The sequence below is a fragment of the Sebastes umbrosus genome, chromosome 16 (genome assembly GCF_015220745.1).
Source record: "Sebastes umbrosus isolate fSebUmb1 chromosome 16, fSebUmb1.pri, whole genome shotgun sequence".
Taxonomy (NCBI): Eukaryota; Metazoa; Chordata; class Actinopteri; order Perciformes; family Sebastidae; genus Sebastes; species Sebastes umbrosus.
This window is the reverse complement of record NC_051284.1, coordinates 11290044-11314165: the sequence shown is the minus strand read 5'-3', so window position 1 is coordinate 11314165 and position 24122 is coordinate 11290044. Positions and strand designations below refer to the sequence as shown.

General features: G+C 41.8%; 2 protein-coding genes across 5 annotated transcripts in view; both read right to left on the bottom strand.

Moving 5' to 3' along the window:
• tiam2a (TIAM Rac1 associated GEF 2a) overlaps window positions 1-2753 on the bottom strand; it is a 108733-nt gene extending 105980 nt beyond the window's left edge. The window contains exon 1 of the mRNA XM_037746296.1: window positions 2723-2753. The gene's annotated coding sequence lies outside the window, so the exon portion shown is untranslated. The remainder of the gene's footprint in view (window positions 1-2722) is intronic.
• The window catches only part of scaf8 (SR-related CTD-associated factor 8), a 35343-nt gene continuing 12533 nt past the window's right edge, over window positions 1313-24122 (bottom strand). For all 4 annotated transcript variants that reach the window (XM_037746302.1, XM_037746300.1, XM_037746301.1 and 1 more), the window contains 18 exons: window positions 11479-11523; window positions 10937-11098; window positions 10300-10456; window positions 10083-10210; window positions 9744-9920; window positions 9569-9648; window positions 9345-9465; window positions 8210-8341; window positions 7911-8020; window positions 7489-7682; window positions 7288-7388; window positions 6835-6948; window positions 6485-6641; window positions 5965-6095; window positions 5527-5668; window positions 5391-5438; window positions 5077-5277; window positions 1313-4895 (listed from right to left, as the gene is read on the bottom strand). In XM_037746302.1, coding sequence (XP_037602230.1) covers window positions 2737-4895; window positions 5077-5277; window positions 5391-5438; window positions 5527-5668; window positions 5965-6095; window positions 6485-6641; window positions 6835-6948; window positions 7288-7388; window positions 7489-7682; window positions 7911-8020; window positions 8210-8341; window positions 9345-9465; window positions 9569-9648; window positions 9744-9920; window positions 10083-10210; window positions 10300-10378 — 4074 coding nt within the window. In that variant the 5' untranslated portion in view covers window positions 10379-10456; window positions 10937-11098; window positions 11479-11523 and the 3' untranslated portion in view covers window positions 1313-2736. The remainder of the gene's footprint in view (window positions 4896-5076; window positions 5278-5390; window positions 5439-5526; window positions 5669-5964; window positions 6096-6484; window positions 6642-6834; window positions 6949-7287; window positions 7389-7488; window positions 7683-7910; window positions 8021-8209; window positions 8342-9344; window positions 9466-9568; window positions 9649-9743; window positions 9921-10082; window positions 10211-10299; window positions 10457-10936; window positions 11099-11478; window positions 11524-24122) is intronic.

The window sequence follows — 24122 nt, the reverse complement described above, 5'->3', positions numbered from 1 at the left end:
CTGGTATACTAGATATGCATGTTCCATAATCTCATTACATTTTCATTGGTTTAAATTAGGGCTGTCAACATTGACGCAAATTTGTTTAAACGCCACTACTTTCTTTAACGCATTGACGCAACTTGCGATTTTTAGGTTGTAGCGGGCTCAGTTGTAAAGCTAGAAGATACTGACATCATATGAAAATAAATCTAAGGAATTCATCGGTACCAACCATGTCATACTAGTTTGTCGAGAAGGATGCTAAATAACGCTCCAAATTTGGAGGTAAAATTGTCATGGCCATTTTTAAAGGGCTCCCTTGACCTTTGACCTCAAGATATGTGAATGAAAATGGGTTCTATGGGTACCCACGAGTCTCCCCTTTACAGACATGCACACTGTTTGATAATCACATGCAGTTTGGGGCAAGTCATAGTCAAGTCAGCACACTGACACACTGACAGCTGTTGTTGCCTGTTGGGCTGCAGTTTGCCATGTTATGATTTGAGCATATTTTTATGCTAAATGCAGTACCTGTCATTGTTTTGTGTTATTAATTGATTTCCAATAGTAAATCTATTAGGAATGCATCGATGTGACTTTTTCAGTCCCGATACCAATACCTGGGCTTTGGGTATCGGCCGATACCGAGTACCGATCCGATACCAGTGTTTAATTAATAATCTGTATACCTCACTGTGTGGAAGTGACTGGGATCATTCTTTTATGTGTAACGCAACGTCAGGCTTGACTTCCTAACTTTGTAAAACAAAATGTATCAGATAAAAATTTACTGTTATTTATTATTAAAATAATAAATCGTGCACCAGCAACTTAGTAAAAAAAAATCTTCTAAATTAACAGGGATTACAGTTGAAATGTAAACTTTTTTTAATGGAATAACATACTGGTTGAAACTTAAACAGGAGTTAAAATCCAGTATATAAGGTATATAAAATATATAAATATAGAATTGGATTGATCGGCTCCATTATCATATATCATCAGATATCCAATCCAGCTATTTGAGTCAATATATATCGGCCCAATATCGGATATATACATACATTTACATAAAGCAGCATATTTGCCCACTCCCATGTTGATAAGAGTTTAAATTTTTTTTTAATTAAATACTTGAAAAATCTCCCGTTGAGGTACATTTTGAACAGATAAAAAAAAATGTGCGATATTGTAATCGATTGACAGCACTAGTTTAAACTACTAACATGGGTCCGTTATCTCAGTTTGAAGCTGCAGTGTTGATGTGTGTGCAAGAAGTCATCTGATCGGCCCGAGTTAGGATTCATGACAATAAGAGGGGTAAAAATCCGATGCACCTTCAACTTTTATTCAACATCACAACTCCTGTAGTAGACATTTGGTCTGATAGAACAGCAGACTATGGATTTCTAGTAGTATGTCTCAACAGAAAAGCACTACAAGTATGAAATGACAAAAGAGAGACAAGAAGGTTAAAACATGGCTACAGGCCTGCATGCACAGAACGATGGAGAGTATATATAGACTTGTTCTCCTCTAGGTGAGTGCTGTACAAACCGCCCAGCTACCATTCAAACGGCGGGCCAGTCAATTCTGCGCAGGTAGCATTGTGTTCATAGAGCTGTCTGACACCGAGTCGCACGCACAGTCTGGTGTACATCACACAGTAGTGTTGGGTAGCATCATGAACGACAAATCCATTCAAAAAGGCACAATCCCATCCTCAACAGTCACCCAGCAAAAAGCTTAGGGAAACATACAGGCGGAAGTCATCAGTAACTAAAAACTACAAGTCCCACGGTTGCATCCAACAAAGTGCTCTGTGGATGAGATGGTATAGCGGCAACTTGAGTTGCGAGAACATCAAATCGACTGCAGCGACAGCACACAATGTGTACGAGTCTGCAAAGCGGTTTTAGTTTCCACTGGTCCTGGGTCAGAAAACAGTCCTAAAGCATGTGGTTTTTTTTTAACAGACAAAGCATGTTTATTTCAAACTAAAACAATATGCACCCAACATGAGAACATCCCTCTGTTCTTTATCTTTTTCTTCCCCCCTGGCATGTAATGTTTTCTGTTTGTGTTCACTGTATAATTAGAAACAAATTACAGACATTTATTTTGGGGATACAACATTTTCATGTTTTCTTTCTAAAAAAAATGTTCATCTTTTTCCAATTATAAGTAGCTGTACTTGTCTCACTGTATGCAGGCTATTTTTCTTTTTTTTTCTGCGTAGAAACAGAAAGCAGGACACCACAAAAGCATTCACTGAAAACTTTGCAGCAGCATTTTAAAAAGAAGAGGAGACAGAAAATGGGCCAGCGACTGCCTTTTTCAAGTATTGTGTGCAACTGTATTGAATCCATTTGTCGAACAGCCAGGATGTTTTACTCTCTTCCATAGGAAGGTCAAAGCGCATTTTCCCCCATATACAATTGAAACATTTTGGTAGGCAATTCAATAAAATTCGCCGAGCTTAAGATTAATTAAAACGTGTGGGGCGGCGTTACAACTTAAAAAAAAAAAGGAAATAAAAACACAAACAAAATTGTCTATCAATAAATCAGCTAACGAGCCTTCTATTTAAGTACACTGGTATTTGTGAGAGATAAAATCATTTGTTATTGGTTATAAGACAATAACTGCTGTGAGTCAGTATTCGCCATGTCCCGTGTGGTGATTTGCTGACATGAGTACAGAGAAGAAGAGACAACTTTACAAAATGATCTTTTACCTACTGAGTGATGATTATGTCCCCTCAGTGTCTGTGACAGTGTCTACCACTGGCTGACTCGCAGCTTCCTCCATGGGCTCACTCTGTTCATTGTCTACGTCCTCAGGAGACGCAAGCTGCTGCTCCGGTTCACTTTCGGGGAGCTCAGAATCGGGAGAGGGTTCTTCGGCGGGCTCAGGAGAGGCCTCAGGAGAGGCCTCGGGTGTAGATTCAGCCACAGTGCTATTGTCCATCCCAGCTCCGTTGACCCACTGGGGTGAGGAGGCTCGCTCTTGTGACTCCTCCTCCTCATCCTTCCTTGGGCTTTCCTGCTCCTCCAGAGAGGGAGTCTCTTCGGGGGGGCTGGCAGCTTGTGTGAAGGCCACAGGTGAGTCCTGGGGTGAGGCCTCAACCAGCGGCGAGGCTTGGCTTGGGGGCTCAGTGTCTGGAGAAGCGGTGGTTCTGGAGGGGGACCGGGCTGGGGACTGGGCTGGGGACTGGGCTGGGGACTGAGCCGGGGACTGGGCTGGGGACTGAGCCGGGGACAGAGCCGGGGACAGAGCCGGGGACAGAGCCGGGGACAGAGCCATGGACTCGAATGGCGATTTGGTTTGTGGAGGGGTCTCAAGTTGTGGTGATGTCTCGGCCTGGGTGGGAGCCTCTGTCAACGGGCTCTGACTTTTGTTGTCAGATGACCGGTCAGGCGATTGGGCGGGGGGTGGTGACTGGGCCTGAGGTGTCTCAGACGGAGCTGGGGTTTCATCCTGGGGCTCGGGCAAAGCTGCTTGGCTCTGTGATGGAGGGGGAGACTTAATCTGAACCTGAGGCGGCGGCTGATTCAGACCCAAGAGAGAGGGTTTGGGCTGAGCTTGGGGCAGGAGTGGGGACTGGAATCGTGACTGAAGCTGGGGGTTCAGTTTGAGTGGTGCCAGCAGTTTGCCTTGGTTCAGGGTCAGATTGGGATTAAGAGGTGGAGTTGGAAGCAGAGGTGTAGGCAGAGGCAGAAGAGGTGTCCAGCCCCCGCGATCACGTTCCCGTTCACGTTCCCTTTCGCGGTCTCTCTCTTTGTCGCGGTCTCTGTCGCGTTCATGCTCTCTGGGGCGATCTCTGCCTCGCTCCCTGTCTCGGTCTCTCTCCCTATCCCTGTCCCTCTCGCGGTCCCGGTCTCTCTCTCGGCTGTGGCGGTTGCCGTTCATCTCCCTCCTGAAGTCAAAATCTCTTTCATCTCTGTCTCTTTGCCTGTCCCACGGGCGTCTTCGTTCATCTAGGTCTTGATGTAGCTCGCTATCAAAAGGCGCTGCGGCGGCGCCGCCACCGCCACCACCACCGCCGCCACCGCCGCCACCGCCGCCACCGCCGCCACCGCCGCCGCCGCCGCCGCCACCGCCGCCACCGCCGCCACCACTACGGTTCCAGGGCTGTGGCCCCCCAACAGCTCCAGCATTGCCTGAAACTCCAGCTGCTGCTGCTGCTCCTCCTGCATTCCCAGGACGGCTGTCAAAGCGGCTGGCGAAGTTCGGCCCAGGTGTGGGGCGCTCCTCCTGGAAGCCTTTTGGAACGCCTGAGCCCTGTAGGCTGGCTCGCATGCTATCTCGTTCATCAAAGTCCCCTCTGGTCTGGGTCCAGCGGTTATCAGGAGTGAAACCTGCGAGAGCCTGCAGACGTCCCACTAGGCTGGTTCTGGCTGGCTGACCCCCTGGGGTCTGGAGCAAGGGAGGCCTGCCTCCTCCACCACCACTTCCTGCTCCGCCGCCACCTCCAAGGGGCTCCCTGTGCTCTGGTGGAGGGGTCCTCAGCAGGCCTGTGCTCTGCTTCTCCATCGGAGGGAAGCGGTAGTCCTGGTCTTTGCCCTCATCAGCTCCAGAGGAAGACTCGTCTTCAGTCTTGGATACATTTTCATTGTTAAGGTTGGGGGCTCTGTTGAAGGGGTCCAGCTGAGAGAAGGGAACCCTGGCACGGGCTTGAGCCTGGAGGGAGCTCTCTAGGAGGCCAGCAGCCTGCTGGACGGGCCCCTGCTGCATGAGGAGCGGGAAGCGGGCGGCAGCCCCGGGTTGGAGGAGGTTAGGTCGCACATCCAGAGGCATCAGGCCAGGCATTCTCTGCCCAGCCAGACCAGACTGGTGCAGCTGGTGGGTGAGCGAAGTGGGGTGCATGCCAAGGAGACCCATGCCACTGCGGACTGCATTCTGCATGCCTGGGGACAAGACACAATTACAGAAATGTTAAAATTCATCTTGGCTAAACACAAACAACCTTTATAACCACAATAAAAACACTCTAAAAAGAAAATACAATACAAGATATGACCAAATTGTCCACCAGAAAACAAAATCTATTGGTCTCTTTCATGCAGGAACAAGTTAGGGTCCCCTCACCTTGCAGTGTGAGCTCTGCAGCAGCATCCATACCATCTGCAGACTGCAATGATTTCTCATTGACGGCTTGCTGAGTTTGGACTGCCACTGGGTTGAACACACCGGCCATGAAGCCGGGGATGGTGGTCGGAGGAATCATAGCACCGAACGGTGATTCCTTGATAGCTTCTTGGCCGGTTCCCACTGAAGGCTGCACTAGAGCTATAGGTGAGTACAGGAGAAAACAACAAATTTAATCCCAGCTAATAAATTCAATCTAAATGCCTTGAAAGGACATGTCAATTTTCAAAGCTATATGCATCATAAATACTCACAATTAGCTGCTGAGACCATGGCTGCTGTCTGTGCTGCCTGCAGAAAACCTGCACAGGAGAGAATGTTTTTGTATGAGCTTGTCAATTTCCGTAGGACTGATTTATATTTTATAATATGACCGTTTGCGTGCTTTACCTGGTGGAGGCTGTGAGGCATTGAAGCCAGCCCTTATGAAGGGTGGTGGCGGCCCGTAGCCTGGTGGGGGTATTCCCATGGCGACAGGGAAGGTGGGAGGCACCAAACCTACTGCACTGGGAACAGCCTGGGCCACTGGGAGCTGGATGAGAGAGATGCGAGTGTGTGCATACAAAACATTGATAAGTTAATGGCATAATAGCATGAAGTTAAACTGCTCTCTAGAGGTCTAACAGATCAAGAAGTCCTACTTGTTGCAAATTAAGATGCACGGCCACCATTGTCATCCAATAAAAAAAAATGTGTGGGGTCATAAAATCTGGGTTAAAATCGATCAGCTATTTTTACAGACATTTTTTTTGGTGTTAATAAAAACAGCCCATGTGCACTGTACTGTTCACGTTCTATTCACAGATTGAGACAGCCCCTCTTCATTACCTGCACAGGCATCATGGTGACCTGCTGGCTGTAGGTCTCAGTCTGGGTGTTAGGTGCTGCCGTAGTCTCAACGATTACTGGCTGACTTGGAACTTCCTTGACTGGCTCAGCGTTCTTGACTGCTTCCCACTCTGTAGAAACAAGACATTAAAATGAAAACGTTATAAACCATTATCCAATTCTGTTTGGATTTGGGAGTTTAGCTGCATTTTTCTCCAACTCAATCTTTGTCTTAATTGTTCTATGAGGGTGCGAGGCTCCCGATGGGATTTCTTAAAGGATTTGGGGGCATTACCATAACAAAACAAACAACTGAGGGAATGGGGAGGACAACAAATCCACTTAGGTGATTAAACGCTAAGAACTGTCTGTGTTTGGGTATCTGCGTTATGTTTTCATTATGTGTGTACAAACCTGCTGCGTATCCTACTTATATCTAAACAAGAATTGCTACTGAGTCAACAGACAGGTGTTTGTTTAAAAGAAGTCTATAAGTAGATGTGTTTTTGTGTCTTTTCACCATCATTAACAGTCTCCTGGTCAATGATTCCTCCCTCAGCAAAGTCATCCAGGTCATCCAGCTTCACCTTCTCCCAAGGTATGTAGGTGACGCCCAGGTCCACGTCCCAAAACTGCTTGTACTCCTGCTTTACCCCCTTGTTCAGAGCCCATGCAATCTGGATCAGATACACACAAACACGAGAAGGTCAAGAAACGGGCATTTTTCGGGGAGCATACGAGGATCCATGTGCCTGGAAAGCTAAACTGTCGCTGAGGTTTCACCACTGGAGGTCGATGGAAAATTACATTAGAAGAAACCACAAGGAGAATGAAAATACAATGAATTAAATTATAAAAGGTAATGTGTACCTTGATGATTTTGGAGCCAATCTTAAAGGAGCCGGTGCTGAGCTTTTGGCGGGCGCGATACGCGTCCTGTCTGTGGACCATACAGATGTAGGCGCAGCCTCTGGGAGGGATCATCTGCAGGGAAGCACACACACACACTCAGAGATTACATTACATAGTACGTGGGAAGGTTAAACAACAAGACACGACCATACAGTGGAGAATGACAGACTTTGCAATTGATGAGAAATGTGTAAATGAGAAAGGGAGAGTGCAAATGTGAAGCACAGAGGAATGACAAAGAAATAAAAATTGTAATAGAAGGGATTATAATAGAAATATTGTAGACCATTAATGGCAGCTTAAGGTCACTATTGAAGTGACAGATATCATTTTAAGTTTTTTGGAGATCAAAGAACTGGATAACTTGCTGTAACTAAATTAGAGGGTTAGGAGGGGGAGATGTCTACTTACATTGATGGACTCAATCTGGCCAAACTCTTCAAATAAGTTGGTGAGGTCTTGCTGAGTGGCCTTTTTGTCCACCTGTCCAACCCACAGAGTCGTGCTGCACACTAGGTACGGGTAGAGGGGAAAACAGTTATTACTCATCAGAAAAGCACCGACAGCAAACAATTATCAACATATTCGGATACATTGACGTCTTCCACTGACCACTTAGAGCCTTGGATCGTATTAGAGGCAGTCCTTTCTTCTGACGCTCCTTCTCTCGCTCTCGCGCGCGTCTTTCACTCGAGTAAGACCGCGATGACTTCCTCTTGCGGTCTCTGGAGCGTGAGCGTGACCGCTTGCGGTGTTTGCGCTTCCGTGAGCCGGAGCGGGACCTGGACCTTCTCCTCTTGGGAGACCTGCAGAGAGAAAACACCAGAACCAGACTGATTTTCATGTTTACCGTGACACCAGAGGCATGCTCCTTTTGAGCATCGAAAGCTGTTGCATCTGTCCTTCAGGGCAACAGTCTGCACTTTTCCAACAAGGTTAAAAGATCATAGCTTATTCAACTTATACAACAGACTATTCAGCAATATTCCAGGCACATTTAGAAAAATGAGATTTCAGAAATAAGTGGGACTGACCTAGAGCGCGACCTTGAGCGTGTTCTGGAGCGCGTGCTTACAATCTTCTTCTCCTCTGCCTCAAAGATCTCCTCCTCCATACCATCTGGGCCCTCGTCCAGATCCATGTCCTAAAAAAAGACAGGGACATTTCAACACCTCTCTACACAGAAATAAAAGGTAATGAAGAAAACTGCAGTAATTACTATCAGATCTAGGTCTACAGCTAAATAAACCTACTTAGCGCAGTCCTTGTGTTGAGACGTTCATTCCATTTACAAAAGTAAATAAATACAACCAAGGTATAAGTGAATGCATACCTGCTGTTGGTTGTCTATAGTGTCATCCAACTTGTTATCTGGCTCAGGAAGCTGTTGCTGGCTGCTGCTCTGAGCAGTCGCAACGGAGTTCTCTTGTCCAAAGATTGAGTCCTGCCCTTCTATGCTCATCGCCTGGAGGAATAAAAAGAGCGATGTACCTATTATGTGTCATTTATTAACAAGGCTTCTAAAGAGGCAAGTCAAGGCATATTTATACATAACCATGATGAGAACACAACCATTTCATTTTCGCATTTCTGAGGAGCTTGCAGGTCTTAAGGTATGTGAGGGACAGTGTGTGTGTCTGGGGATGAGAAGTTATTACTAATAGGTCACTGGCTGCATATGTGTGGTCCCTCTGGGCAAACACTAAGCCTACCGGATGTGCAGGTAACATGTCATCTTTTTGCACACCTGAAACATTATTTCGTAGTTTGTAAAGCAACTTCAAGGTAGGGTTGGTAGTGCTGTTCAAATACATTTGTTGATTATATTTGTTGAAATTCTCATTACATCCTGACAGCAATCAAGAAATGAAATGCTCTGACAAAAAAACATTAAGAAAAAAATCCTGTACCTGTGACTATCGCAGGACTGTAATAAGCCCGTCAAATTATTTAATTTGGCCGTAATGAAATGATTAAAGCCTACTTGTCCTACCTGCATGCGCGTACTCTCGTTGAAGTCTTCCAAAAGCTGCTAGCTTGACAGCTGTGACTACTAACAATTGCCGTGTTCTCCATTCACATTCTTTATGATATGTTTACATTAGTAATGATAATAGTGGGGGAGTGGCTTTGGAGGGAGGCCTGAAGGGACGGGCTGTCAGTGTTGCCGACTTGGCAACTTTCTTGGTAGATTTAGCGACTTTTGGAGCTAGTGCTGCTAGCTACTTTGATCGGAAAAGAGTTGTGCAACACTGGGCTGGGTTTTTTGGTTGAGTCATTTTTAAGATCTAGTGTACTCTTGCTCATTTCTTAGCATTACTAACCCGACTTTTAAGGGTATTAATGCTCCGGTATGGTTAATATAGTGCAACTTAGGAGAGAAAAATATTTATCTGTTAAACATCAGCCATCACCATCAGTCCTGAAAAAACATTCTTTGGGAAACAATGATCTGTGTGTGTGTGTACCTTCTGTTGGTGCTGCTGGTGCTCTAAAAGCTGCTTCTGAAACTGTTCCAGGTTCTGCTGTTGTAGCTGCTCAGCCAGCTGATGGAAGAGGGAGTTGTTCATGGGCTCCGACACCATGGGCCTGAAAATGGTCAGCAGCTCGTTTAGATCAACTCTGCATCACTATTAAGTTAATTCTAGTGTGGGAGAAACAATAGCCTGATCATGAAACACACTGAACTCACATTTGAGATGATGACGAGTCCTTTTTAGATTCTTCACCGCGTTCAGAATCATTCCCAAAATCAAAAGGACCCAGAAGCTTCTGCAGGGAACACACAACATAATCACATTAGGAGGCAGTCGGGCATCAGTTGACGCAAGCAATGAGAAACATTCAGTTGCTGACTGCAGCATTACCTTATTAAAAGAGGAGACCCTCTGCTCCAGGGGGTTGAGGCTGTTGGCAGTAGCGGCGGCAGTGAGCTGAGCTGTCAGAGCTTGTAACTGCACCACCAGGCCGGCATCCAAGGCCTGCAGCAGGGATGGCTGGGGCTTATGCTGCTGCATCTGTAGACTCTGTACCAGCTGCTGCAGCTACAACAGGTGATAACACAGAGTATTTGACACATTTTATAGCACCAACAGCTACACAAACAGCTCAAGCAAAAGGACAAAGTATTGTTTTACGACCCAACAACAAATAGTTTCAGTTTAATAGTTGATTAACTGAGATGTTGGGTGGACATGCTCACTAACCTGTTGTCCCTGAGGACTCTGTAGGATCTGTGCTACAGCAGCCACAGTATCTGTGTTGGTAATCTGGGAAGCCCAATCAGGCAGACCCTGGACGATGTTAGCTGGGGTAGCCGGAGTAGCTGGAGTGCCTGGACACACAGAAACAGAAATGTTGAAATATGAACCATGAAGTATGGTTATGTGTGTTTCACTCTACTTGTGTGCACTTTTGACTGACCAGGTGTAGTGTTATTGACTGGAGCAGCACTGCTGGGCATGACAGGTGTGACCATGGGAGGGAGAATCCCTGCAGCCATGTCCAGCAGAGGCTGGATGATGTCACTCTTGAAGACCGCGTTCTTTTGCCACAGGTTCAGGACTCGCACTATCTTACTCTGGAAACGTTGATAAAGATGACAAAAAGCAACTGTGACATAACGGTAAAATGCAAATACTACGACAGGTGCATCCTAAAAAAGTACTGATATGATAGAAGAAGACTGCCGGACTCACAAGGCCAAAAACTGACTATTTATTATGACACAGACACACTTGGCTTCTGGCTTTCAGAGAGCTGCATATTCTCTTGTCATAAATGTTAAAATGTGTCATGGATTAGTTTCTTTTTTTTTTTAACAATGTCTCATATTTGTCCATGATAATATGGGACAAACACAAACTGCCCTACACACATTAAGTGAGTGGCAATTCACTTCCTTACTCAATGCAATGAAATCCCTGATCTATTCCTGAAAGCACCGGTTCCTGTAAAACTGAGGCATATATCAAGAGGTCTAATATCATCTCTCACGAAACCATGACAAGCCACAAAAGCCTCAGAGAGGAACACAACAGCTATTAAAAAACTGTCTGACCTTATCATCTGAAGGGCAGCGGTAGAGCTGCTGGAACGTAGCAATGATATTCTTGCTGAAGCGAGGGGCAAAAACGTCCTTCTCCGTGCCAAACTGGTGCCGCGACTGTCTGACAATGGAGTCGATGACGTACAGCCCAGGGACCTTGTATTCTGGTTTGCACTGTGGATACAGAAACAACAAAGGCAGCTGGTGTTAGGGTATTTTAATAACAGTGAAATAATCTATGAAATTACTTTCTGGGGCATTTTATGCATTAATTAAGTGATATATTTACAGAGGTACACTTCACATAGATCACAAGCAATTTGTGAAATTGATATTGTTAGAAAAAACTCTGAATATATAAATGATTAGGATCATCTTCCTGCCTTTATCTGCATGTCCTTTGTGAACGGTTTAGGAAAATCTAGCTTTTGATTGAATTCACCTCATCATCATTCTTAATGAAATGTCGTGAAAACATTTGTACATTGAGTGTGTTTTAACTCCTGAAATCTTACCGCACATGGCTGACAACCCTTGTTTAAAATATAACTCACCTTTTGAACGAACTTCTCCACACTCTGGACAACATGCTTGTAGAACTAAAAGAGAAGCAAAGGAAAGGAAACATTTTGAGTGACAGCGGTTTTATGAACATTAAGTAATGTATAATTAGCTGTAATTTCATTTCATCTTCCCAGACGTTTTATCCTCCTTTCGAGGACTGCAAAGGACATATCATCAATGTTGTTGAAGGTAAACAGAAGGATTCAAAGAATCACAGCCCAAGTAAGAAAAAAAATTACTTTCTTAAATGGGTAATAAGTAGTATAGTACATATTCCTCTACAAGGAATATTTGTTGAAGTTGGAATTTAAATTGAACACTAACATGGGTAACATTGGTAGTAGTTGCCTTAGCAGAGTGTCTTATGCTTTCAGAAATATGTTAAAGAGAAGAAAAACAAAAAATAAGAGCACATTCCTCAAATGTTCCAGTAGCCAGTCACATAAGATAAGTAGTCTGCTAAGTGAGGCTTGTTCCAGCGAGACCCTACTTCTGGTCATTGTTGCCAGTTATCCAACAAACATTCAGCCCCCAGCTGTGTTTATGCAAGCGAGTAAGAAAAGTAAAAATGTATGTCAATGTAAGTAAACAAAAGACCAGAATGTCTGACACTTTCATTAGGTTGTTCAGTCCATGATTCGGTCCATGCACTCCTTGCTCAAATTGAGCCATTACAACAATAAAAGGTAGCCAGCCAGCAAGCGGTTGAGTAGACGGCTATTAACTGACATCTGGCAGTTTGGGAGCTCTCCAGATACTGGCTGGGCCTGTTCAAAGCATTAATTGTTCATGACAGTTTGGCTCAGCTTTACATTATAGAACATACAAAATAGTAGCTGAACCCGTAGTTTAAGGCAGACAAGTTACACCGTACATACGTCAAAATGTACTACATTGTTGTTGCGAGGTGTGACAGGAGAAGGAAAAAGCAGGCAGTGCAGGCGGCAGCACGTTCAAGTTAATTACCACAAAAAAAGCCTATTATTATGGAGCTTTTTTTTTGCTAAATCATGTTTCCTCACAGCCTGGGGGTTGGGAACCTCTGCTTTAATCTATAAAGCTGTACAGACTGCGCCATACTGTTGTGCATGTTTAAGTTTGAATTTAGAGGAATTTACACCACAGTAAAGCAAGGACATGTATATAGTTCATATGATTTTGGAGAGGTTTATTTAGGTGTGACTACTACACTGACTATGTAGACACCTACTATGTACTGTGGACAGTTAAGTATATCTAATCACAGCCAGTCCCAATCAGTAGGCGATCTCCATATCTCTATGGCTGTCTACACATGGTCAGCAGCGGAATCACTTTAGCCGCGTTTCTACCAATTATTTCCAGGAAATTTTAGTCCCTGCTGGTGGTCGCAGCGGTAAACACACTCTCACTGCGACAACATTTGCTGCTACATAGTATTTACTGATGCACGTTGGATGTTATGAATGAAATGCAGAGGGGGGAAAATGAAACTAAGAGCGTCTGTCTCTACACTAAATCATTTGTTGAGTGTTTGATGGTGATCTATTTGTGCTTTAGAAGGTAACCGCTGTGAAACAATCCGAAAATAACTTTTTTTTCTCATTCACCGCACTGCCGCCCAGTCTCTCTTTTCTACCGCTCACGCAATCCCTCTCTCTTTTTCTTTCTGTCTTTATTATTATTTAAATGACTCAGGAAGTTGACAGTAAAGGCTAACTTTACTTTAATATTGTCAAACAAAGGGAGATGCTCTCTACTGGTCACTGCGGTCGACACGGAGTAAGTTCCTCAAAAGGTTCCTAGTCCGCGGTGGAAAGTTCCTGCGGTCGAAAAGGGGCTTTTGTGTGAGCTTGAGCCATTATTTGCTTTGAAACAGCCTCCTTGGCTGCTGTACACGGCTACAATTGTCTATGCCCCTTCTGCTAATATTTGACCTTTTAAGGTTTGTCCAAACACATTTCATCTGACTGACAAGCTTACATTTTGTGGAAAAAAATGATAAACTAAATAGCTCTGATGAGCTCTTGCACTTCACTCCGTGCTCAGAACATTAGCAAGCAAAGCTAAGACCACCGGTCAAGTGAGACAGCCTAAGGCTTACTGAGGTCAAAAATGTGTTGCGCAGGTTCACAAACCATTCATGATGATCTACAAAAATACTGAACTTCAAGCCTCAAATGGTGGGTGAGAAAAGTCTTTGCTGAAGCGTTATATATTGATAGGGAAAACTGAAAGACAAATTTACCCTCTTCATATTACAATAAAAACACGGCTGTGCAGCCTTTTCAAAAATTAGGATTTAAACAGATAAAACAAATGTTTCTTTAGCCACACCAGTTGATGTTGACTGGTGTGCCAACATTTTCTAACATAAACGCTCAAGTTCTACAATCAGCCAGTAGATGGAGTCAAAGTACAGGAGACTGAGTTGCCAGAGTTTATGGTTCTTTTATCACTGGGACCATATAGAGACATATGGTCATTAAATAAAGTTCAAAAGCCACAGCGGAAAAGTCTGTCAAGCAACTGCAGGCATGCTTACAACATATATTAAGCCTAGGACCACATATAAGGCAGTGAGGTGTTACTGTCTAAATCAAAGTTCACTCTAATTAAGAGATAGTGCTGCATGATTTTGTTGTGAACACATTCCAACTGTTAAACTGTATGCATTATATTAACTGTGCATAGATAGATAATTAAGTTAAACACATAAACACCATTTAGCTTTTTTAAAAGCTTTCCTCAAAAACAAAAAAAAGCCTCTGAGGAAATGTGTTGTCAGTGAGTTGTAAAGAAACCATTTCTCCAATCAATACTCCTGTCAAATAAATTCCACAGTAACACATCTTAAACACCTTGCACGGATCTCTGTAGCTGAAGCAATTAAAAATAATAATTATAAGCGTTCAACTACGCACACTCATATCAGCTCAAAAGAAAAAGCATGACCGATCAGTTCAAGAATGGCAAAGATGACAATGAAAAATAAAATAAAGAGGTATTTATATAGACAAGTTACACTTGCGACTCCCTTCAGACTATGTTGTAAATTATATTTTTTTACTTTATTCACTTTATATTTACAAAAGAAAAAAAATGATGCAGCCTGGAAACCATAACATCATCTCACTTGCCATTTAACTCAGAGTTAAAGAGGCTTGAAGTGACTCAACATTAACTATGTGAAATTGATTTGTGTGAAGACATTATTAGCAATATAATATTGGGAATAAAAGTGTCAGCTGCACCAGCCAACTTGCCAGTGAGCAGTGGCCTTTCTAAAGCCTGAAATGCTTTCACTGAAAAGATCTGAGACCGATAACTCAAGAGAGGACAGACGCCTTGAAGATGCTTTTTCAGAACCCAGCTCAATGACAACATTAGCAACATGAGCCTAAAATAAGTAGAAAGTAAACCCATCTAAACACAGTCCCAGTGTAGTCCCAGTAAGCCAATTACATTTTACAGGAGAAACATGATAGCTTGATAATGAAAACAGAAGTTTGAAATGTTGTAACACATGCGTTAATTACAACGAGCAAATCCCACAATCATTATTTTGGGGCTGAAAATTATTTGAAAAGCCAACCCAATCTAGTCTGTCCGCAAAAAGACAGCCGGTCTGTCTCTCTTCCGAGTTGTGGCTCTTTCAAAGAACATCTTGAGAATTAAAACACTGCTGAGATGACTCCTAACCAGCTAGCTGCAGTAGCTCCAGTATCAATAATTGTGATTAAAGATATCAATAATAATATTATTATAAGCTCTCAACACAGCTTAGATAGTTATCTAATTAGGTCGTTAGAATGTAGGGGCGGGGGGAAAAAAAAGATTCCACTATGTATCGCAGGATTTTTTTTTATGATTTTGAAACAGATTTTTAAAGCCAGAATCAATATATTTGCATCGTTTGAGTCTATGCCAAGGTAGAAGGAAGTTACCACTTTTATTGTTGCAGTCTGAGTAACAAGTCGTCATATCTGTTTCAATACCAAAACAAAGCCGAAGCGAGAAAGCAGAGAACGGCGTGGATACGACCTGCACCCTCCCATCTTAAATCCGAAGGATGTTAAACATTACACATCCAGTAAAGTATGGAAATACTTTGGGTTTCACACATTGTCAGGAAAAGCAGAGCTAGACATCATGGCTAAAGCTGCATGCTAACTGATGTCATGGACAGATAATGTTATCGTGTTGTGGTAACGTGCGGTCAAGCCAGCTGTCACTCGCATCTCCGTGGTCAAATCAGTCAACGTTACAACTGTAGAGCACCAATATACTGACATTTATGTTAAATGCATTCAAACGGCCCCGATGGAGCTGACCATGGATGTATAAAGAGAACTGATCTGACGGGAGATAGTATAATTATACACGTGACTACATCCAGTTTTCAAAATAAGATGTTAACAAAGTTAACAAAATGCATACTGTATATGGAAATAAGATTGATTGGATTACATTCACCATAAGTATAAAACATGTTACATGTCCCTTATACATTAAAGATAATATACCATTAATTTGCGAGAGGAATGTCGTTAGTCTTCAATGTTTGAGTTACTGTGAAAAAATTAAATAAATAATTCCTGACAATGATATATGACTTCAGGACATCTCTGAATACATACAGACACAAAATCAAGCCTTTTTCACTGTATCGATTTTAGAGATATTTCCAAGTAAAAGTACCGTATATGTACCTAAAAATAGCTACATTTCTGTGCTTGCAGTGCTATAAAATCACACTGCTCCATAAATCCTGGCAATGACTGATATATTTGACTTCAGGACATCTCTGACTACATACATACTGAAAATCAAACATCTTTTCTCTATCAGTTTAGAGATTTTCCAAAGTTATAGTCCCTAGAAGTGTATGATTCAACTTTTCCCCATGGTCTAGTGTTAAAAAAGTTTACAAAAATCGCAATAAATGGTAATATTGAATCGCAATACTTAAAAATCGCAATACATATCGAATCGGCACCAAAGTATCGCGATAGGATCGAATTGGGAGATAAGCATATCGTCCCAGCCCTAGTAAAATGTGCAGCTATGTTTAACTAAATAAAAGCAGAGGTAAGTTGTAGAGACTGGAGGCGGTGACTGGTGACAACACCACTGTCATGAAAAGCCCACATTATGAATTAAAATGTGGCATAAAACATTGGGCAAAATGTCATTATGATAAATAAAAAAAACTTCATAACAAACAGACTATTGAAAGAAGGCATTTTGATAGAAAAAAATCTATAATGAAATAAAAATGAACTCCAATTAAAGTACTTTATTAAGTTTAGTTTTAATAATTTCTTAACTAACTCAGAGTGCATGTAAAAGCACTGAGTCACAATGTGGATGACATATTGAGAAAAGCAGGAACTGCTGCACTGACTTTGTTTAGTTAAGGTTCCAGATATAGTAGCCTAAATAATGTCAGGAAAAGCTCATTTCTCTTGTTGTATACCAGAATTTGCATGCCACCATGTCAGTAGAGATGCACCGATCAAAACTGTCTGGTTTTCAGCTGATCGTCCATGACCGGGTGGCCGGCCAGTCTATCTCATATTTCCGTTTGTTTGCGGTTTACATTTACACACGTGTGCCGCTGGTGCATGATAGTTTTACGTCAGCACACAGCGGTACAGACAGTAACGTCACAGCCACACACACAAACAAAACGTGTGGTCATTGTGGAAGTTCTTCAGTGTGAGTGCCGACTTAAATCTCGCAATTTGTCACCAATGCAACAGATCGGTGAAACGGAGTTTCCCCACAAAGAATCACACAAAAACACAAATTTAAATCTTCTGTTAATCAGAGATGTGCTCATAAGTTTGTTGGAAATAAGTTTTTCAGCTTGAAAAGCATAAAAAATGACTAATCAAATAAAGAAATCTTAGTCGACTGAGACCAAAACGAAGAGGGGGCAGCCCTAATTAAAATATAATCATTAATTTCCTAATCATTTGAATTGTGTGTTTATAAGCAAATAACCACTACAGATGACAATAACTAAGTAAAAGGATAACAATTAGAATTTTTAACAGTTTACCCTGACTTCAAGACGTTTGAAATTATTTTTCAATAGATTACCATTGATTTATTGGCTGGTGGTGAGTGAAGCAAATCTAGCAGCTACTTGCACATTTTACCAGCATTTCTCAACTCTGATGAGAATCATTTTTAAAATGAAATCCAATTGTGAGATTGTGAGACCTTAAACATACTGTAACCCTACTGAGCACAGGCATGCCTCTCTCACACAACAAACAACACATACTCATGCACTAGTTTCTGCAGTGTGGACCTGTCTCTCTCTCGGCAACTGATCTAGCACATTGCAGAGCCTACGTGTGCACATTCAGCAATGTTTTCACTATTAGAAAGACTAAGACTCAAGGGATCCATTTAACAAACTTATAGTTAGGTACATTTGAGTGACTGTTATGATGAGAAAACGCACACAGGACTAAAAAAAAGAGAAAGACAGATAAGATAGACAGCAGCACAGGTAACAGTAGGCCAAATTACATCACTTCAGGCACTGGTGGGATCCCTCCTCAACCATTTGATGTAAAGCCTACCCAAGGCACCACTTTTAGTTTTAACAACTAGGGGTTTTAAAACTGACATTGGGGTTAAACAACTTGGCAAAGATCCTTCTACATAACTTTTTGGTTAGTCTGGTAGAAGCATTGTTAAACAATAATTAATACTTCCTTTGTAACAAAATAAAACTACACCTACATGTGCTGTGTCAAACATAAAACAGAAACTGAGGCTACATCCGCACTAATACAGCAACGCCTGCCCTGTAATTCGCTATCCATGCTGAATTAACCGCTAGGGTAATCACGGCTGATGTTGTTTGTTTTCTTTCGGAAAAGTTTCATGTGATAGGGGCGTGACGAATCAGGGAAGGACACGCTGTGACTGATAAGACCCAATCAAGAAGCAAACGTGGGTTTCTGCGTCATTGTTCTCAAAGGTCTACAATTCTGCTTGTCCAGATAAAACACAACTCCGGACTAAAACGGCATCAGCAGCGTTTTCAAACGTCTTTGTTTTAGGGGTTCTAAAATGCCGGAGTAGTGTGGACGCAAAGCATAAACGTAGCAAAAGTTATGCATTTTAAAATGAAAATGTGTTCGCGTGGATGTAGCTTGTGATGAGCAAAAAGATAAACATGTGTCAAAGCTACATGGGTAACTGCAATAACAGTAACAAGTTTTATATTTGGTGATAGACAAGCTGACATGATGGTGCATCAAATGCAATATGCAGTTTACATCCATTTAAATGCTTGACTCAGGGCTCCAGAATGCGACCAATGTGTCGCATATGTGACCAAAAACCTGTCAAGTGTGACTAAACATTTTCATTGGTCGCGCCTGACATTTAGCAGGTCTGTCTCTGTCTGCATGTGTGAAACCGCACCCTGCACTCCACCTCGAGCGACATCACAACCACAAAACATACCGGTAATTCAAAATGAAGAGAACTATTGATTGTTTTTTTCCATCAAGAAAAATGCTGTGGTGCCCGTTACACCCGTTTCTGGCACTGAATGGCCCAGCCCAGACAGGGCATCATTGGCGGAGCACCGCTCCACCACCTGTCTCCCTGGTCCCCGGTACAATACTTAATCCTGATCAGAGGCGCCGGATTTATTTCACGAGTGGGGAGGGCAAAAGGTGTGTGTGTATAATAATAAATACACACACATTACGCTACTCTTATACCAACGTAGTAAGTAAACATGTGGATACCTGACAACACCGTAGGTAGACCGTTTGGGACGGAGTAAGCTCACTATTGAAGAGTCCAGGGGACGCACCCTATTTTTTCCCTGATAATGCTACATTGTGAACAACAAATGTGTGTTGAAATCAGCAGGACGAGAGCTAGTTAATGGGAGGTGCCACTGATTTACATTATGATGCGTTCTGGCTCTATTCAGTAACGATGAGTAATAGGCAAAGGTAAATTCTATTGTTATCATGATGTGCTCAAATGTAATCTTGTAAAATGTAGATTTTGGCGAGAAACTTGAATAAATAGTTGTTTGAAGGGGATATTTTTAAAGCTATATAAAATAGATAATAGGGAGGGATTATGACCCGTTTAACTTCCTAACAAAAACCAGTATGCAAACGCTAATAAAAGGAGTGGATGTTGAAGTACCTGGGATTTATCGTTATACTTTTGCTTTTTATCGTGGTATCGAATTGGTATTGAGAAATGTGGAATTTCACTGGTATTGGTATCGACTACTAAATTTCTGTTATCGTGACATCCCTAGTGTACGCTTATGGGAACTGACAAAATGCTTAAAATGTATTATTGCGGCGCCAAAAGGTGCAGTGACATTTTTTGGGTGCACCTTAATTATTAGCTGGTGCACCTAAATTAAATAGTTGGGCGCAACAGTGCCACCAATGTAAAACATTAGTCTGGAGCCCTGGCTTGACTTCTTGCCAGCTTGTTGTAGCCTCAACAACAGCCCAACAAATAGTGCTTGATCTGAATGCTTGTGGAAAGACAGTAAGACTTTAATTTTTCTTATTGGGAGATGTTGATTTATACTTGTTACAATACTGTTGGCAATCATTTTGACTATTTGTATTTGTAAGATGGAGTATGCTACTATTTTGAATATGATCATACATTTTTTTTTTTTTTTTAAATTTCACTCACTTAGAACTAAGTACTTCTTTATGAATGCATGCCATTTTCAGCAGATTGAGCTACCAATCAGCACACTCTAAATAATCTATAGGCCCATAGGGATCAGTTTCACATTTATTTAACTATGGATGTCTTGTTACCGTTTATTTCTCAAATTGGAAACCCAAATGGTCCATTTTAATTTGACAGTAATACATCTTACTGCCAATTTAGTCAACACATTACTGCAGCAGGAGAGGAAAAAACATGGAGGTTGTGAAGTTCAGAAGCAGGTATGTTGGGAGATTTTAAATTTTTCTGCCACAAAATATTTCTGAAAAGATTTGAAACCTTTTTTTCTCAGATTACACACTATACATTTGTTTGTTTCCGCACTAGTGTGAAAAGGCCTTAAATGCCCTGCACACAAAAACAGGGTATTCTGGCTAATGGTAGAGTTGTTCAGATATGATACCAGTATCTGAAATGCCTCCAATACAGCCTAAAATGCTGGATCATTTTTGGCGAGTACGCCAGTCTATGCACGATCCAATATCACGTTATCAGCTCATTTACGTTACACAGGGACAACAACACCTGTTACTCTCTACCTGTATCGTAATGCACATGTGCAACTCTCAACAGAGATGAGAAAGAAGCAAGATGGCTCACTCATTCAGTACTTCCATCATCAGCTCCGGAAAAAAACAATCACTGCTTCCAAAATCGATGATGTAAGTAGCTAACAAGTGAGCAATCTCGCTTCTTTCTCGTCTCTGTTGAGAGTTGCACATGAGCAGTACCGATTGGGCGGGCTCTAGTGGAAAGTGTAATGTATTTTAGCCAGAGGTAGCAAAATGTCAGCAATGTGGCAATATTCTGTCAAACTAGATAATAAAATAAGTTATATGGCATTTATTCTCTGTATATACACATTTGTTCATCTTTTATAAAGGGTTTAACCTCAGCCAGGCCATTCAACAATGATAGCAATCATATCACATCCATACAGGGTTAATAATATACTGTTAAAAGTAGTTTTTTGATGTTGGTTTGATGTGTCGACTCTGGGCCTTAAAGACTTGGAAATTAAACCTTGATATATTGTGACAAAATTAGGGATGAAGTTTGTTTTTTTAACCCAATGCCGATCCGAGTCCTTTATTATCGAGTATCTGCTGATAACGAGTCCTGTCTCAATACTTCTATTTTTCTAGGTAATACAGCTACACATTGCACACTTCAACTAGCCTACATTTAAGTTATTAAAATCAATCCAATGTAAATGCTTGACAACTGAATAGCTCTGCATAGCATTAAGAAAAACATTGCCTGCATCCAAGCTGTTCCTTAATGTTTCTTTTACAAATTAACAAAGTAGTCTATAAAATAAAAAACCTCTGTATTTTTTTGTCCTTCTCACTGTCTCGAGGGAATTTCTATCACCCTTTAAAAGTGTCCTTCAGTGTTTGGTGCTTTAGTGCAGCATTTGCCTGAGTTACCTGAATGAACTGTATTGCATTAAATGTTTATTTTCATTATCTGGACATCTTTTTTGCGGATTACATTTATAGATTACTCTTATTGGCTTTTTTAGAGCGTGGTTGTCGTTCAGGCTGTCACCCTACGGTGCCGTGCGGAGGCCCGACATGTTGCTGTACTCTGCTCACCCCTCATTGGACTGACAGGCTTCTAGTGACACATTACGCACCCATGAGGGTCATTCCCATCCAGAGCCCACAGTGATTGCTTTTGAGAAATCTTGTAACGTTAAAGGTTATATTGATAACATTTTTATGTAGATGAATATAAAACAACTTTAAAAAACATCCAAAAATAATACATCCACAGAACTTTTAGAAAGGTGCTGAATAAAAGTATGGCTTTTCCGAAAAAAAAATGATGACTGTGAATCAATCATTCAAAAAATTTTGACAGGTCCAAAATGAATGTTTTGTTTATATCTGTGGAAGATATCTGACTTCTAACAAGGCTTGTGAGCCAATAGTATAACGATGTTGTTATCACGTGGTATCTTTATGTTGTCAGCGGAGTTTGACACTGGTGTCTCCATCAGACTGCAGAATACGTGAATATTAACCATAGCAACAAATGACAACTGAAGTTAGCACATATTAGCTATCTTATCTTATCTTTATCGTCTGAACAACAATAACCAATAAAATTACAATTCAGCATGTTTAAACAAAACCAACAACAACTACCAACCGCCATAGTCCTTACAACCTTAACTAATTTGTTGTCAACGGTTAGATTGTCAAAATGAGAAAAATAACAGCTTCAATCACTGAGGAGCTACGTTAGCATCTTAGCGTTAGTGACAGACAGTTGCGTCCACCTAACGTTATACAGCAACCGCATATATGGTCAACCAGCTTAGTAGTCCACTTACAGTGTTAATTTTTGCATATTTCATATATGATAACATATGGAAGATCATTTAAAAACTAACGTTAATTGAATTTTATTTTTTTATTTTAGCCTACTCTCTTGATACTTTGACTCGTGGACCGTCTGCTTTCCGGATGGATACCTAAGGCTAGTGCTGCGTGCACATTGAAATCATGACGAGAAAAATAATGTAATTTTCTATGAATGAAAAACGAATGCGTACAGGGAAAGCACCTCGGTTTGAAGCCGCCCTCGTCAAGTTAAATGTTAATGCCTGGTCATGTAATGTCCCAAAAGTGAAACTTTGCTACCGGGGTGAATGAGCATGGGGCCCCAGCAATGGGGGTACCATTTATCTGTGTGTGCTGCACGCTCGCGATGCCAAATGACTCACCCTTGTTGAGGGAAAAGGAAGAATTGACAGCGAGCCAGTAAATAGCGAAGCTGTCTTTTTCATTACTTTGTATTCATGTAATAAATATGCAGATGTCAATTAGATGGTAATCTGCATGAGAAATGATGCATAATAACAAAAACTTGGTTATAACAATTAGCGGCTTATAGTTATCGATTTGACCCCGACAGACGTGATCACTATAAGCGGTTTCCTCAACCAATGTATAATGAAGATGGGCATCAGAGGGGATTTAGAAGTGGGTGGCGACTGAACCAGAGTTGGTGATTGTTGGAAAGAATATCCACGACAGTTTTGGTGAGTTGTATTTTGTTTCTGTCGAGTTTGAAATAAGCGCATTTTATGATGCTCCACCGCTAGACCAGCTGAAACTACAGCAGCAAGGGAGGGGGTGTGCGCGCCGCACCTCATGTAGGCCTATAGCTACATGTTGCAAAATTACTTCATTACCACAAAAGATGAATCACTTGATATGACTCTCTGAGTACCATTCCACTTGGCCATACAATGTGTAGGTTGTGCAACAAACTGGCAACCGTTGTTGTGAAGGGAATGCAATGGAACGGGGGAGGGTGAATGCGAAATCTAGTGGATGAATGTTATCAATGTTATAAATTGCACCTTTAAGTCATTGATGCATTATTTCACCCACCTGCAACCCATCCGCTATAAATCGGAAATGTTAATTTGTTATACCCAGCCCGCCCATTAGTGTGTGGATGTAGAGAGACTGAGGGGGTGGGCGCCATTTGGGTGCCACTTCGGGCTAGTAAATCTAGCAACTCACTTGCCCAATCCGGCAAGTGGTAAAAAATAATTAAACACATTGTTTTTTCCAGAGCTGATGATGTAAATAAGAGTGAGTGAGTCATCTCGCTTCCGTCTCATCTCCGTTTAGAGTTGCACAAGCACAGTGGCAATCGAGAAAATGGCGGTGGGTAAAGACAACGTTTATGAGCTGAAACGCAAGCGGGCATTTCAATTATCCTGAACACAGGAGTTTAGTTGGGTGGCGTTAGAGGATGTGGGCGAAACTCAAGATTAATTTACTTAAATAACATTAAACATGACAATTTACTATCGTCTTTGTTGTTATTTGATAACTGTAATAAATAAAACAAATTTGTATATGGGTAAGTAAAAATT